Here is a 16811-nt window from a genome sequence, read left to right on the forward strand (position 1 = left end):
AATAATGACACCAGTAGGTAGAGGAATGTTTCCTCTACCAGCTAGCATTGTTATTTTGAAGAGGTAAGATTTCATTCGCGAGAAATTGATGGCTAAAGTCATTGTTTACAAAAGCAATTACGCCCCTTTGAAATGTTGGCACTGAATTCTTCGTATTTGACAGCCACCTCCCCCCCTTGAAATCAACATGTGAAACCCTTGACGTTGCCCGCAATCTGTGCACGTGCCTGTTGCTCATCAAGAACGCAGCCATCTTCGAAACTTTCTCAAACACAAAGCATAAAACCAGTGGGCTATTGTTCGGTTCGTTTGTGGTCAATATAGAAAGAGGAGAATCAAAACAGAAACTGGAAAAAAAAATTCCGCTCTCGCGGTCGCGATTCGAAACGTCAAACTAATATTCGCAGTGGTGAGTAAAATCTGCGAAACGTGTTAAAACGTGCTCGTTTACGTGAAATTGTGAAAAAATCGAGTCATAACGTGGAAAATTCTGTAAAATTGCTGTTTAACCGATACAAATTGAGTGAAAAATTAAAACGGGGAAAATTTTGATTGAAAATCACCCAGCCGAAAGCGTAAACTACTGCTCAAAATTTGGTAAACAATAATTATTAGTGCTACGTACCTATACGGCTACTGCTAACCTTGATTTGCATTGGATTTCTTCCGCGTATCAAGGATTGAATCCAATTTGGCCATGATAGAATGTCTGTCACAGCGGAAAAGCGTCGTATTTCATCTATTTTAAAACCGTACCCCAGCTTGGAAGGATCGAAGTTGAATGCGAGCTTGTCGCAGAAGAAGGTCCTATTCGATGACCTCTCGGTCGAGTCGGTGCTCCAGGATGCGCTGGAAAGCAATCGGCTGCAGCGTTTCGAGCATCTATTGGCCGCGGTTAAGGAGGAACAGTTTGACGACGGCAAGTTCCAGCAGGTTTTCGTCGAATCGAAACGATGCGTTTACATGTTGAATTCGAACTTCGGAATGCTGGTGGAGGCTCTCCTGTCGGTGAACTGGCTGGCGAGAAGCGAATCGGCTCAGGAGATCTATATGGAATTTGTGATAGAACTGTTGGTAGCGCACAGCAATTACACGTCACTGGCTGTGGCGAAGCTGGTGCAGCAGTTCGTACCGAAGGAGGAAGACCGGACCGGGTGGACTCACGGGGTGCCGAGCGAAGAGGTGTCGAAAGTTTTTGCTCCGGTTCATGATTTGATCGCAAGGCTAAAGAATGTTATTCCGATGTGAGTATAGGGTGAAAATGTTTCGAAGAGTAGTTTATATGACAAATTGTTTATTTCAACAGGATATTCAATGTGATACTAGTGCAGTTGAGGAAGCAGTTTCCGTACTTTAAAAAGTCGTCTCATGTAATATGCGGCTACTTACATAACGTGCTTTGGATGACTGAACATTCGTCGATGTTCTCGGAGGAACTGTTGGAAATTGTCTTCAATCGGTTGCTTACAATAGATGTAAATACTCCGCGAAATGAGATTGAAGATGCTGAGTTTCCGGAAGATGACCATCAGATTTTTACGATGGATGAAGACCCGATGGGATTGATCGATGAGGAATTAGGAGATGATGCTACGATGAAGCTACCGATTGCTGAAACCCTGGATTGTTGTATGGAAAAGATGTTCGAGTACATCCAGCGACGGGCAACATCCGTAAATGCAAGCGACGCAGATAGAATGTTCAAAGTTCTGCTAGCTCTGTTCGATAATCATATTCTTCCCACGCACAATACGCATCATGTGCAATTCCTTATGTTTTATTTTTGTAGTTTTAAACAATCTTACGTTGAGTATTTCATAACGTATTTGTGGAAGCAAGTGATTAATCCTAATGTTTCCCCACCGATGCGCCAGGCGGCCGTCGGTTACATTGCCAGCATGCTGGCACGTGCAAATTTTGTTCCAATAATGTAAGTACATTTCTGCGTCTTGAAATTTATCAAATTATTCACGAAATGCTCTTTCTTTGTAGTCTTCTTAAGTCCACTCTACAAGAATTCTCACAATGGGTGCACCACTACATCCAACGAACGGACTCGATGCAGTACAATCAATCGCTGAGAGCCCATATGGTGTTCTATTCGGTTTGCCAGGCCATTTTCTATGTGATTGCATTCCGCAGCAGACAGCTCACATCCAGTGCTAAAAATCTCATCTTCCTTCAAACCCTGCAACTGTCCTCAATCGTTACATGCCACCTTAATCCGCTTAGAGTGTGCCTCCCGGCAGTGGCAACCGCTTTTGCTGGAGTAACCCGTGCCCACCAGTTGGCCTACTGTCACACGATCCTGGAACGGAACGCACGGCGAAAACTGGCTACCATCTACAAAAACGAATCCCAAACCCCGGAAGAATGCCTGGACACTTTCTTCCCATTCGATCCATACATGTTGAAGAAATCCGGCAAACGAATCGAGCCGATTTTCCTGCAATATCAAGCGAGCGAGGTGGAAGAGGATCACGGAATCAGTTCATCGGAAGCTCGAGGCAGAAAGCGCTATGAGTCCGTTTCGGAAGATGTGGACGATTTCATTCACGAGAGCAAACGACTGAAGAATGGTGGCCCGGAAGGGGGTGATATGCACTTTACCTACTCCTACGGCGTATCTCCCGGATTTCATAGCTAGGTTCGATACAATTCGAAAAAAAAGAATCCTTTTCATAATATATTTCATTCATTGTAGTGCATATGCACAATACTCGAAAGCTTACAGATTTATTCATATCACAGTCTTCACAGATTGGAATGCAAGAATGGTCCATGCCAAACAAAAAAAATATCACTCCTGATACAGGAGCTCAAAATTCGTTTGCTCCCGACGCTTGGCCAGCCGTTCGTGGGATGTCATGTGCGCCTGCATGTGCCCGGATGTTCTGAAGGTGAGGGTACAAACGCCGCACTGAAACGGTCGGACTCCGGTGTGAATACGACGGTGCAGCTCGAGGCTGGTCTTGCTGGAAAATTTACTGCTGCACCCTTTTTCCGGACAGGGCACCATTTCCCGTTGTGCTTCGTGCGTTTTCAGATGCGACTGGAGAACGGTTTTCAGGGTGAAGCCTTTCGAGCACTGATCACATCGGAATGGGCGTTCGCCTGCAATAATGGATGAAAGTTAGGATTTAACAAATTGGAGGCACAGCTGAATAACCAGTGTTTTGGCAACACTGTCGATCGGTGAAGAGCTGCCCCTTTCAATTTGCGTCACAGTATGATCAAATGCGATAAGAGTAAATCCAGAACAACATGTGAAAAGGGCATACAAGCTTTTTGTAAATAAACCTTTGTAGGCCCTTTTCTCACCAACCGAGGGTCGCCCACGCAAACCAGCAATATCATCGGGAAGGGGAAAGTGTCCCCTACCCGGTGATGTTAAAGGTTTGCGTTGGTGTCATATGGGTGGCGAGAAAAGGGCATAAGAAGGTTTGTTTACAAAAAGCTTGTTGAAATGATGAATTGGTTGGAATTTCTTCAAATGAAGATACTTCTGGAAGACTACAACCCGATGATAAAACAGGAATGCAAATGGCATTTGAGAGGTACGGGAAATGAATATTTCTATTCAAGGCACAAGCCAAGATATCCAAAGTGTCATGTTATGGAAATTTTCCTCATGCTGTATCAATGAATCAACAACAAGTTCACATAAAATGAAAGCCAAGGACAATATCACGGAGAAAGAACATGAAGATCATGCAATCGTTAAAGCAAATAAGCAATCAAGACCGTGGCGAAGGGTATTGGTAATTTGAAGTTGCATGAAGGTTCGATTGAAGTTCAAGATGTTCTACATATTCCTGAGTTGACGCTCAATTTATTTTCGATTAGCAAGATCTTTATGGATTTGTGTTCAGCAACCAAGCAAATAGAGTTGAAGTTTTTTCAATTTTTGTAAAAGGATCCGAAGAATTCACAGTGGAACCATACTTTAAACCTGGCTAGATGATCGAATTCACTCAGCACAATTATTTGGCAGTAGGTTCTCAGTTTTTCGTAATGACCGTAACCGGATGAACAGTGCCAAATCACGCGGTGGTGGCGTCTTGATTGCGGTTTCCAAACGACTGAACTGTTGCCTCGATCCTGCTCCGGTTAATACTTCTCTTGAGCAGTTATGGGTGAAGATTACGACGTCACGCAACATGATAAGCATCGGCGTTATGTACCTTCCTCCTGACCGTAAATCTAATTTGAGTTGCGTTAAGAACCATATCAGTTCCATTGGTGCTGTATTGTCCCGATTACATCACAACGATCTAGCTCTGCTATTTGGCGACTATAACCAGTCTGGGCTTGTTTGGAATATTTCCGCGAATGATCATCCAACCATTGACATTCTTCGGTCGTACATGCCTGCCTCCTGCTGTGCTCTTTTGGATGGTTTTAGCCTGCATGGTTTAATGCAAATTAATTCTCTACCAAACAGAAACTCTCGGCTGCTTGATCTTGTGTTGGTGAACGAAGCCACCGGACTAGAGTGCAGTGTCGCTGAGGCATCTGAGCCTCTGATACATCTAGCGCCGATCATCCAGCGTTGGAAGCATTCATCAATCGATCAGTTCCTGTTCTCTATGAAAACATCGTTGATGTACAAAGCCTGGACTTTCGTAGAACTGACTACGTCGCATTGAATCACTCACTGGCCCAGGTAGATTGGCAGTCGCTTGACTTGTGTTCGTCCATTGATGAAGCCGTTAACTATTTCGACGAAGTTGTTAGCCGATTAATAATGGATTGTGTGCCTCTGAGGAGACCTGCTCCAAAACCTGCATGGTCCAATGCTCGATTACAACACTTGAAGCGTGTGAGATCGAAGGCTCTTCGAAAATACAGCCAGTCCCGTAATCCATTCACCAAGCGATTATTTTCGTTAGCAAGTAATTGCTACCGAATGTACAACCGTTTTCTATACAAGAAGTACTCAAGACGTATGCAGACCAATCTCCGGCGTAATCCTAAGCTATTCTGCACGTTTGTGAAGACAAAAAGGAAAGAGGATGGGCTACCGGTTGAGATTCATATAACCGATAAAAGAGCCAACACTTCTTTAGAGAAATGTAACCTCCTGGCTGAGCATTTCAAGAGTGTTTTCAACGATTCAACGGCATCGTTAAGCCAAGTTGCTGAAGGGATCAGAGATACTCCCAGTGACGCGTTCAGCTTTGATATTTTCACGGTCACATCGGACCTCGTCGACTCTGCCATCCAGAAGCTGAAATTCTCGAACGCTGTTAGGCCTGACGGCATTCCATCGTTCATACTCAAAAGATGCTCAACATTTTTTCGTTACAACAAGGTGTATTTCCCTCTCGTTGGAAATCTTCGTTCATGTTCCCGATTTTCAAGAAAGGAGACAAACAAAATGTGGAGAATTCCGAGGAATTACTTCGAGATAATCATCAACGACGCTTTATTTGCCAGCTGTAGAAACTACATTTCTCCTGACCAACATGGTTTCCACCCCAAACGTTCGGTCTCAACAAACCTCGCTCCTTTCATTTCCCTATGCCTACGGAATATGGAGGCAGGGGCACAGGTGGACGTCGTATACACGGATCTCAAGGCTGCTTTCAACCGGGTTGATCATGCCATTCTATTTGCCAAACTCAATAAGCTTGGTGTTTCTCATGGACTCACTCGTTGGTTTGAATCGTATCTTACCAATCGAGAGCTTTGTGTGAAAATCGGGTCTGATCAATCGGATTATTTTTCAAACAACTCAGGCGTTCCTCAGGGCAGCAATTTGGGACCGCTGCTATTCTCCATATTCATTAACGAAATCGGTTTGATACTTCCAACTGGCTGCCGGTCATTCTATGCAGACGATGTTAAGATGTACATGGTTGTGCGATGCTTCACTGACTGCCTGCGGTTGCAGCACCTGATCGATAGTTTCGAAGAGTGGTGCTCTAGGAATTTTCTCACGTTGAATGTTCAAAAATGCAATATCATCACTTTCCATCGCAAGCTAAAACCTATTGCATTCAATTATACGATCGATAACCAACCTCTGCAGCGTGTGGACAACGTTCGTGATCTAGGAATTACCACCCCTATTCTGTATTTCGTTTCGAACGAAATTCTCATACAAAAAAATATTTTTTTGTATGAGAATTCCGTTCGAAACGAAATACAGAATAGGGGTGAACACTTGATTCTGCTTTGACATTTAAGCTACATTACACGGATATCATAGCCAAAGCTAACAGGCAACTCGGGTTCATCTTTAAGATCTCTGATGAGTTTCGGGATCCTACCTGCCTGACAGCTCTATATTGTTCTCTAGTGCGATCGATCTTGGAATTTGGTGTAGTAGTATGGTGTCCGTATGAAACAGTTTGGATAGCGAGGATCGAGTCTGTTCAGAGGAAATTCGTTCGTTACGCTCTTCGCCACCTTCCTTGGTACGATCCTACGAACCTTCCACCCTACGAAGATCGGGTATTGAAACTCTTGAACGTAGGCGGAAGATTAACCAGGCAGTTTTTGCAGCAAAAGTGCTGATAAGCTAAATCGACTCTCCCGGGATTTTGGCTGAATTAGAAATCTATGCACCTGAATGAGTTCTACGATCGAGAAGTTTCCTGCATCTCGGACCCCGTGCAGCTAATTACGGATTACATGATCCAATACGGTTCATGTCTGCCCGTTTCAATTAATTCTAAGTTTTTTTTCGATTTCAACTGCAGAGTGGAAACATTTCGTCAACGGATTCAACGTAGTCTGCTGGATAGGTGACGATATGGTTCGACACATGCAACTGCTTTCAATCAGCAAATTGTTGCAAGACGAACAATTCCATGCCATACGACGAGGTTATTTTTTTATGATGAAGACCCTAGGGGAAGTACAACTTGATCTGAAGTAATATTTGATGTATAAAATGCTCAGATTGGTAGATATTATAATTTTTAGTATAAATATTAATGATATTAACTGTCAAGCGGAAAGCTTCAAAGTAAAAAAAAATAACAGTGTAACTTTAACGCATACACTCAATGACGTTGCACCGTTGTTGTTTATGTTTACTGCAGCTTTCTGTTTGTCATAATTTTTGCCTATATTTTCGTTTTCGATAGCTCTGATCGATTTTGACTTCGGCTTTTCGTGATAAAAACGGTACTGGACGTTCCCCCAGCAACAAATCTCTCCAAGTTGCATTCTCATGGCGAATCGAGCGTAATACGACCACGGGACCATCACTCTGGGCTTCCGTTAACAGGGGCGGCGTTGTCAATCGATTCCCGTTCCATAGGAGAACAGCACATTGGTTCATAGACGATGAAGAATTCGTGGAAATTAATTCCTGGGAATGGAAGTGCGGCCGATTATGTGCACTGAGAACAGCTACCAAAAAATGCCGAATTTATGAGAACAAGGAGCGGATTTTGGTGGCGGTGGCCAGCAAGATCACAAAGGAATGACTTGCCTCTCGTGTGAAATACATTTTTGATTAAATGAATGTCAAATGTACACTTAAAACAAGAATAGTCAAAAACAAACAAAAAACAACTGTCAGACTAAGTATAAGATTCGCAAATATCACACATATTAATATATTTAATATTTCCACCATCGGTATTGATACTGATCTAGGGGAAGGACAGCTCCAAGTATCGGCATCAATACCGATGGTGGAAATATTAAATATTTTAATATGTGTGATATTTGCGAATCTTATCCTTAGTCTGACAGTTGCTTGTTTGTGTTTGACTATGTTTGGTTTTAAGTGTACATTTGACATTCGTTTAATCAAAAATGGATTTCACACGAGAGGCAAGTCATTCCTTGATAATCTTGCTGGCCACCGCCACCGAAATCCTCTCCTTGTTCTAATACATTCGGCCGCACTTCCGTTCCCAGGAAATAGCCATTAATTTTCACGTCTGCGAATCAATGTACTGTCCTCCGATGGAACGGGAATCGACTGACTACGCCGTCCCTGTAAACGGAGTCCCAGAGTGATGGTTCCGTGGTCGTATTACTCTCGATTCGCCATGAGCCTGTAACCTGGAGAGATTTGCTGCTGGGGGAACGTCCAGTGTCGTTTTTATCATTAAAAGCCGAAGCCGAAAACGATCAGAACTATCGAAAACGAAAATCTAGGCCAAAATGATGACCAACAGAAAGCTGCAGTAAACATAAACAACAACGGTGAAACGTAATTGAATGTACACGGTAAGAAAAAAGTACCCAACGGAAAATTCACTTTTACCTACTTTTGACGAGTTTGTCTCCTTTTCTCCTTCTAATGTTGTCAAAAACGGAGGAGCAAAACCACCCAACAGGGGTAGTAAAGTGTGGGAACCCATCGTTGAGTATAATCATATTTACCTACTGTTGGGTACAACTAACTTACTTTTGGTTAAATAGCCAGTGGAAAATTCCATACGAATTGCACACAAGTAAATGAAATTTACTTTGACCCGCTTTACCTACTTTTGGGTTCCTGCACTATAGTGCCGAGATGAGTGAAAAGAACTTAATTTTGGGTACTTTTTTCTAACCGTGTATGCGTTAAAGTTAACACTGTTAATTTTTTTGCTTTGTAGCTTTCCGCTTGACAGTTAATATCATTAATATTTATACTAAAATCTAAAATAACTACCATTTTGTGCAATTTTTACATCAAATATTACGTCAGATCAAGTTGTACTTCCCCTAGATACTGATACTTGGAGCTGTCCTTCCCCTAGTGAAGACCATAGTTTTATTATTATTATTCGGTGTTTATTTTTATAATTAATGTGTTTTCTGTCCTTTTTATATTGTTCCTTGTATTTTGAAAAGGTATGGGGTTTTTACGCCTATTTGCGCAAATATTTGCCAAACAGGCTTTTCTCCATCAATCTTCATGTAGAAAACAAAAGTCCGATGAAGAGAATAATAAATAAATAAATAAATAAATAAATTAAAGCTACTTTAACTAGCTCAAACTTCAAAGTCCAAAGTCAAATTAACACCTGTGTGTATTATTGTCTTGACAATCCGGCCCTATTCTGCGCGACGTGTGGGGTGAGGTGACTGTTAAGTCGAAGTGATGGTTAAATGACAGTTGTCACCTCGGGTGAGGTGACTCTCCATTTGATTTGCACGGAGAGTCACCCCACCCGAGGTGACAATTGTCACTTCACTAGTGACAGCGAGTCATCTCACCTCATACACCGTGCAGACTAGGCCTAAATGATAAGTCAGTGATGCAAAATATCATGACACTCACGTGACACTCGTCTTCGCATCAACCGACTATCGCTTACAGATCGTTTTGTCACGCAGTGAGAGTTAGAGCCATGGAAAACAACATTCACCAGTAATGGTCGCTGCTCACAAGCAAATCGTTACACTCGCTGCTGATAATGAAAAGCACAACGAAAAGAGTGAAGACTTCTGCAGTACGATCATGAGAAAAAGCGAAACGACAGAAGAAAATGAAAACAATGCCTTCGCATTCCAAGTTCATCTCGGCAGGTTACAAGTTACAAACAAAGCAGGCAACATTAAACGGAAGCTGTTGGGCTCAATCACCAACACACTCACATAAACAAGCAAAGCAGCAACTGCTTCAAAACGAGCACAGATGAGTGTCGTGATTGTCAGGATTGACCAGATCGGTGATGGATCACAACAGAAGACTAGATTCACCAGTTGCTTTTTACTTCTTTCGTCAACTTGATGGATGGTCATGGAGAGAGCTTCGACGCCCTAATAAAAATTGTATGGTTAATTTGCTTAACGACGTGTTCTGGGTATCATCCAAACCATTTGTGGAATAGTTCAATGATTTGGGTTAACGTTCGTTTATGGTTATTTTTTATTAGGGCGAGCACATTGATAGGAATGTACAAACCGTTACTACCATCAGCTGTTTGATGATGGTGATTGTGATAGGTCGCAACTCTGGATAAGCATTCTCAACGCCGTAAAAGGTATCAACGAATAAGTCGGTGCGTTCAAAATCCCATCCAAACTTACCAGTATGGGTCCGTATGTGCCGTCGCAAGTCCACCGGTTTTTTGAACACCTTCCGGCAGCCTTTGCAGCTGTACTTTTTCTTCCCATCTTCAACCAGTTCTGCGAAAAGATCCTGCTCCGTCTTGTTCGGAATCTTACTATCCTTCGGCCTGGACTGTTGTTGGTTCGTTGGATTAGCATCACCGCCCGGTAGAATAGTCATATCCACATCATTAGGCACCTCTTCCTGCGAGAAACCTTCCCCAGACGTTTCGTTCATATACTGATACAGTGAACCATCCGAGGTATTCAGTTTGTTGCTTTCGTCCATTTGCCCACAATCCTGGATAATCACTTCTCCACTCGGTAATTCTACAAAATCGGATTCAGTCGAGCCAATTCCGTCATTCAACGGATGGTTGGTTTCGATTTGCACCGGAAGTTCATACAGCTGATCATCGATTTTTACGATGCAATTGGTAAGATTGCTGATATCGACAATGCTCACGTTCGAGGGTAGATTACTCAAGTCGATCAACATCTCTGGAACTTCGACGCTAGGTATGGTTTCCTCCGGTTGAGCAGAGTTCGTACCACCAACATCGGAAGAATTCACGATCGGCTCCAGGAAACTTCCAGCCACCTCCGAGTGGGACGCTTTGATGTGTGTCCGACAATTTTGAAACCATTTGAACGTTCGATTGCAATAAGGACAGCTGTAGGATCGATCGGGATGTTCGTGCAGCTTTTGGTGCCTTCGGAGACTCGATTGCAGACTGAAGCTGGTCGGACATTGATCACACTTGTAGTGAAGCTGGGAATTCTGACTGTGGCTGTTGCAGTGCACCTTTAGAGTGTGGCTAGTGGTGAATGTTTTGTCGCAGATTCCGCAGCGATTGCCCTTGATGCCGTAGTGCGATTTGTGGTGCTGTTTGAGATGGCTGGATTTCTTGAACGCAGCGGGACAGATCGTACATGGGTAGCGTCGTTGCTCGTTGGCTCCCTGAAGGTGATCTTGGCTTCGACTAGCCACAACGGGCTGCACTATTTCCGGCGCATGATGATCAAGTCTGGAAATTGAAATAGGTCGAAGCTTTGGAAAAATCTGTGGATGAATTTTGAACTTACCTCCTACTATAATGATGGACATCGTTCGAATGTACTCTCATGTGCTTGCTCAATTGAACCATATCGTTGAAATTCATTCCGCAGCTACCACATTTGTAGACGATGCCCGGTGCCGAAGTATTTACATTTACTGTGCACTCAACGTCCTTCCTAGGAGAGTTTCCCTGTGAACCTTCTTTCGGAATTTTGGTTGCTTCCGCTAGGAGGGCTGCATGCACTTTCGTTTTGTGGGCATTCAAGCTTCCAAGTTTCTTGAATAGGCACGGGCAGTACGGGCACGGAAGTCTGCCAGCAAGGGAAGCGGTTCGTTTTGGGTGCACTCGAAGCATGTGCACCCGGAGATTTACCTTCTGCGAGAATTTCAAACCACACAGCAGACAGATGAACTCCTGTATTTTGCTATGCACCAACGAGTGAGTTTTGAGGGTGCTCCTCTGATTGAAGGCCTTACCGCAGACGTCGCACTGTTGAAGGAATGCATATCAATCAAATAAACGGAGAACGGTTTTTAAAAACTTACCACAAAAGGTTTCTGCTTAGTGTGTACGAGGAAATGCCTTTCGAGCAAGCTTCGTTTGGCAAACACCTTGTCCTCACACAAATTGCACTTGAAGGTTCGTTTGTCTGTAGATGCCGCTATATTGATTTTCTACGAAAATTAAGCTGCCTAAATAATCTAATGACTAATTCAAAACCTGCAAAAAACCCACCTTGGTGGCATGCTTCTTTTTCAGTCCCTCCTCGTGGCCCTCGTAGACGTGGACTTTCAGCTCGTCCAGCGATTGAAACTCGCTATCACACACGGCACATATGTGATCCTCGCTGACATAGTGTCGCTCGATGTGGCCCACCAAAGTGGCATGCCGACGGAAGGTGATCGAACACTTGGGGCATTTGAACGGTTTGGGACCGTGGATGGCGGCGCGATGGAGGGCGAAGTTTTTCGACGAATTGTAGGCAGCATCGCAGTGAGGGCACTGGAATTTCTTCGCCGGTTGATGCAACTGTCTGGCGTGGCGAGCAAGAAGGGCTTTGCTTCGGAAAACGACCGGGCAGTGACCGCAGCGATGCTGTGCTGTAACCTTTTCAGGAACTCTATCGATTTCGTCATCATGGTTGGTAATGGGCCCAATCGCAACTGGTTCCATAAGTTGTATCTGTTTCAAGAAATGTTTAAATGACAATGCATGTTAATGTCTAAGTAGTGTATTTGTTATTGCAGTGATACATTTTTTGTTAATTCCTGTGAATTTTCAAAAAGCTTTTATAAATAAAGATTCAAATGTAGTATGAAGAAATTCTTAGCTCGCCCACGCAAACTAACATAATGTTTGGGAAACTTTACTCTACCTACGTTTGAATATTTGTTTATGAAGCATTTGATGGAAAACATAATTATCTACATTTTTACTTTCGTGAAATTAATGTATTAACATAAGTCAACTTGAACATCCCTCATAAAATTAAGAGATGTTCGAAAGCCTAATAATTTTTTAATAAGATTAAAATGCATAACAACGATTCTCATCGCAAAAACTATATTTAATGATTCAAATATTACTTTGGAGTTTTAAATATATATATATATATATATATTATTCTATACAATAACTTACTTTTGCTTACCAAAATTGTAAGATTTGTATGAGAATTTCGCACCAATGATTGTTTACGTTCTGCGATCATACAAAAAATTTGTGATAAAGTGAGCGGAAAGTATTACTCTAGTCTATCCCCATGTGGCGAATTGTTGCAGTGCGGGACATTTTGAGCTCGAGAGGATACTGCTGCAGTTCTCACCTTTTTAGACGAGTTCAAGCAGAGGCACATGTGACGAATTGAGACGAATTTAACCCACATTTGAGTTGATTTCATCGCCTGTGCAGTCAAACACTCACTGAAAACACAGAGAACAGACGTCCATGTTCGATCAGAAACTTGTGTAAAGTTAAGTGGAAACATCGCCGTTACGTACCGCTAGCATCTCTAATTTGTGCAACGCCAGCGCCATCATGTTGTCAAAGAGGGTTTTTAAGTGGGGAAGTCGCCGTTAGTGGCGCTTAAGTCAATTTCTCTAAAAACTTGTGTAAAGATTCCTATTCGACTTAAGCGCCACTAACGGCGACTTCCCCACTTAAAAACCCTCTTTGATTACCTGATGGCGCTGGCGTTGCAAAACTTACACTAGACACTAAGTGCTGGTAGCGCCAAGTGGCAATTTTCAACAGAAAATTTATCGATACTAGCGCCAAATTGGTCGAAAGTGGAAAATTTATAGAGACAATCAGGAGATGCTAACACCACGTAACGGCGACGTTCCCACTTATTTTACATAAGTTTCTGACCGAACTTGAACGTCTGTTCTCTGTGCCTCAATGTCTGTTCTCTGTGCCTCAATGTCTGTTCTCTGTGCCTCAATGTCTGTTCTCTGTGCTTAGACTGAGTAAATTTTTCGTCAATTTTCCTGATTTTCCGGTAGATTTTTGAGGTTTCCACAGGAAAGCATGAGGCAAATTTAGTCATTGCTGAGTTCCTACACGGAGATGAAAAACAACCCTAAATTAAGTACTTTTTCCTCAATTCCCGGGTTCAGCCCAAATTTGAGTAAATCGTCAGCAAAAAAAAAAATTACTTTTTCTTAAGTAAATTCTACCCAAACCTAAGTTTAATTCACGTAAATTTGAGAATATGTAATGTGCTCAGAAGTAGCTTATTGGGCTGAACTGTATCGTTGGGTCGAATCTCTCGTTCCTTTTTGACAACAATAACGAGTGCAAGTGAGAGGGTCAAGTCATAATTATGTAAAAATAACTCAAATTTTGAGTTGCAGTTTTTCTCCGTGTACACTTTTTGCAATTATTAGTAAACTGAACTCAAATTTGGGTTGATATCAATGGCCATGTAATTTTTTTTTACGATTTTTAGAGTACGAACTCAATTTTGAGTTATTTTAATCGACCGTGCACCCATGTGTAAACTTCTTCACTAAGCTTCCTCTATTTGTGAAAATGCAAAGCTAAAAAGCTTTTCGGTGTATTTCACGCCCAATGAGATCAACTCAAAATTGAGTGCTTTTTCACTTATAATCGGAAAAACGAACACTGCCGGTAAATCTAACCCATATTTGAGTTGCATTCACTCAATCGCAAAAATAAACACGACCGATGAGATCAACTCAAAATTGAGTGGTTTTCACTCAGAGTAGCCAAAACGGAGGTCACTCATAGGCTGAGTAAAATTTTCCTCGCTTTTTCTCATAAATTAGCTTCAATATATGGAAAATCGACGGACTTTTTACTCAATCTCAGGAGTATACTAATAGACTGAGTAAAACCTCTCTCGATTTTGCTGACAATTCGAGCAGATCTTTGAAGAAAAGCGAGACAAATTTTACTCAGTCTACGAGTGACCTACAGTCTAAGCTAAAATTATCTTCAAGAGAAAGCTGTGTAGTGATTATCGGATAACCGGGAAAAGGTTGAATAAGCGCCTTTCAAGTTCACACACAACTAAACAGCAAGATAACAGCTGTACAGAAACGTTAATGGATATGCAATAAGAGCTTGTCCCAACCGTCCCAACAGCCATAAGTAGCTGACTAAGTTCGCCAGATTTGCTTGTAACGGGTGTTCAATAAAAAAAAATGAGAATGATTCCAGTGCCGTCCAGCGCTCTTGTGAGAGCATCGCGACTAAGTTGCGTCGTACGGCTGACCAGGGCCCCTTCTCCAATATTCATTGACGTTTTTTGAAGAATAAACATTATGTTTTGTAATTTGTAATTGTAATTGTAATTGTTCAGTGCATAGGCTGTGCCTTCCGCTAAGAAGGCTTATCTAGGGACCAACCCCCTAGTCTATACACCTACTGTCCTTCCCGTTGCACTCGTCAGCTCGTGCGATACTCTAGACACACATGGGTGGTCGTATCCGGGTCCTCCCCTGGGTAGGCTCGTGTCCGTCCAGGTTCTGGTACATTAACTTATCTATATGCATGGTAATTATACTTTTAAAACTCACCTTTTGATTATAATGTCGAAAATGCTGAAACTAAATAAAGGTTAGCGATCCATATAAGGTGTGTGCTGCGACGGAGTAGTAATTGGAGGAAATGAGGTTCTGATGTGAAGTATAGGTAATTCTAAAATAGGTAAATCAATTAATCATTAGCTGCTAACAGTTACTAATAAATGGGTACGATAAATCACTCATCAATGAGTATTGCCACTCCCACTGAAAAATGGGCAAAACCTTAATCATAAATGGATATTCGATTCCTACCGTGTATTTAAAGTAAAGTTAGGATCTTATCAAGCAAGCACACACCTTTTACGATTCTTATCCTACTTACGGTTTCCTGCACATACGACTTTTCCTAGATACAAGCTTCGTCCAGTATACATTGGCTGTCTCCAACCGGCATGATCCTTTCTGTCTGCTTCCTCTTGCCGGTGCAAGTTTAATTCTTCTTTTCTTGTTCGAATTTTCTTTTTCTCCTATTGATCTTCTGGTCGTGTTCCCATTTGTCCTCAGGCAGTTAATATTAGTACATGATAGGAAGAAAGAAAGAAATAGAACAAGTTAAGTGTGAGCCGCATGCATTGGTTACTTATTTGGGTCATGGTGTTGTCTTCCCTATTTATTTGCCTCTATTCGCTCTCATATCGCAACGTTTAACTCTGGATCAACAATAGAAAAGGGCCCATCAGCATTTGTAAACAAACCGCTCCAAAGCCCCCCACTCACAAAGCGAAGGCCACCCACGCAAACCAACACCATCATCGGATAGGGGAAACTTCCACCTACACGAAGATGGTGTTGGTCTGCGTGAGCAGCCCCCGATCTGTGAGGAATGGGCTTTGGACGGTTTGCCCACAAATGCCGATGGGCCCCCCTCCATTGTTGATCCAGAATTCACCCCCTTCCCTCACACTATTATGGTCGAAAAAGACAACCCATATTTAGTAATCTATCGCGAACTGCGATGCAGAAGATATTAATAGCAAACTAATCTGGAACTGGTCTAAGACATATGACCCAGTGAGTATTGACACCTCACACTGTTGTGAATGAGCACGGACGCGAGATTTACTAGAGTATTAAATGCAAAACGCAAATTTAAAATAAAACTTGACAAGACATCGTCAATCCCCTTATTCTTGGGCAGGGTCTGACGATGTGAATCTGATTTTGATCAGTGAACGGGCCCCATATGGTACATTTTCTCACTATGAACCTGTCATTTCCAGTCTATCTGAACTATTTAATAAATGGAAACCATAACATGGGTTACGCTCCTCCTAAGCGGGCCCTCCGCATCCTATCTCTGTCTTATCTCAAATGCCAATGGTTTGAATGTATCAATATATACATTGGAAATGACGTTCAATCAAATAAACCCATACCCCACTCACTTGGCCAGTCTTCAGAATCGTCCAGTGGGCAGTGCGCTCTACACTCCAAGTTCCCTTTCTTTCAAATTCACCCCAAATTTGATATTTTACCCCTTTGAGTGTTGATTAATCACAATGAAACATTGTGACAGAGCACGGACTTGAGGTTACTAGAGTATTAAATAATCTAGGTCCTATTTAGGATTATATCTGAAAAATCCAAATTTGGCCAACGCCCACCAATAAACATTATGTTTTTAATAAAAAATACGGAAATCGTTGAAATTTTTTTTTTACTGGCTATATGACTGAAAAAAATCTAA

At 42.2% G+C, this 16811-nt stretch overlaps 2 protein-coding genes across 3 annotated transcripts; one reads left to right on the forward strand and one right to left on the reverse strand.

The window, feature by feature from the left end:
* Positions 1-403: 403 nt before the first annotated feature.
* On the forward strand, positions 404-2669 carry Tif-IA (RNA polymerase I-specific transcription initiation factor RRN3 homolog Tif-IA). Its single transcript, XM_065223041.1, has 3 exons — positions 404-1244; positions 1307-1930; positions 1993-2669. Exons 1-3 carry the CDS (start codon positions 706-708, stop codon positions 2645-2647), a joined length of 1818 nt encoding a protein of 605 aa, XP_065079113.1. The 5' UTR covers positions 404-705; the 3' UTR covers positions 2648-2669.
* Positions 2670-2684: 15 nt separating this feature from the next.
* On the reverse strand, positions 2685-12770 carry LOC135702044 (zinc finger protein 236-like). 2 transcript variants are annotated; one of them, XM_065223025.1, is made up of 6 exons: positions 12724-12770; positions 11808-12254; positions 11618-11746; positions 11098-11561; positions 9991-11039; positions 2685-3114 (listed from the first exon to the last, which is right to left on the reverse strand). In XM_065223025.1, exons 2-6 carry the CDS (start codon positions 12243-12245, stop codon positions 2801-2803), a joined length of 2394 nt encoding a protein of 797 aa, XP_065079097.1. In that variant the 5' UTR covers positions 12246-12254; positions 12724-12770; the 3' UTR covers positions 2685-2800. The 2 variants fall into 2 exon arrangements, with proteins under 2 accessions (XP_065079097.1, XP_065079088.1); XM_065223016.1 differs by having other exon boundaries at positions 12714-12764.
* Positions 12771-16811: the final 4041 nt, after the last annotated feature.

Source organism: Ochlerotatus camptorhynchus, unplaced genomic scaffold, assembly GCF_037179485.1.
Source record: "Ochlerotatus camptorhynchus isolate MF236.1 unplaced genomic scaffold, CSIRO-AGI_Acam_v1.1 ptg000015l, whole genome shotgun sequence".
NCBI classification, from domain to species: domain Eukaryota; kingdom Metazoa; phylum Arthropoda; class Insecta; order Diptera; family Culicidae; genus Ochlerotatus; species Ochlerotatus camptorhynchus.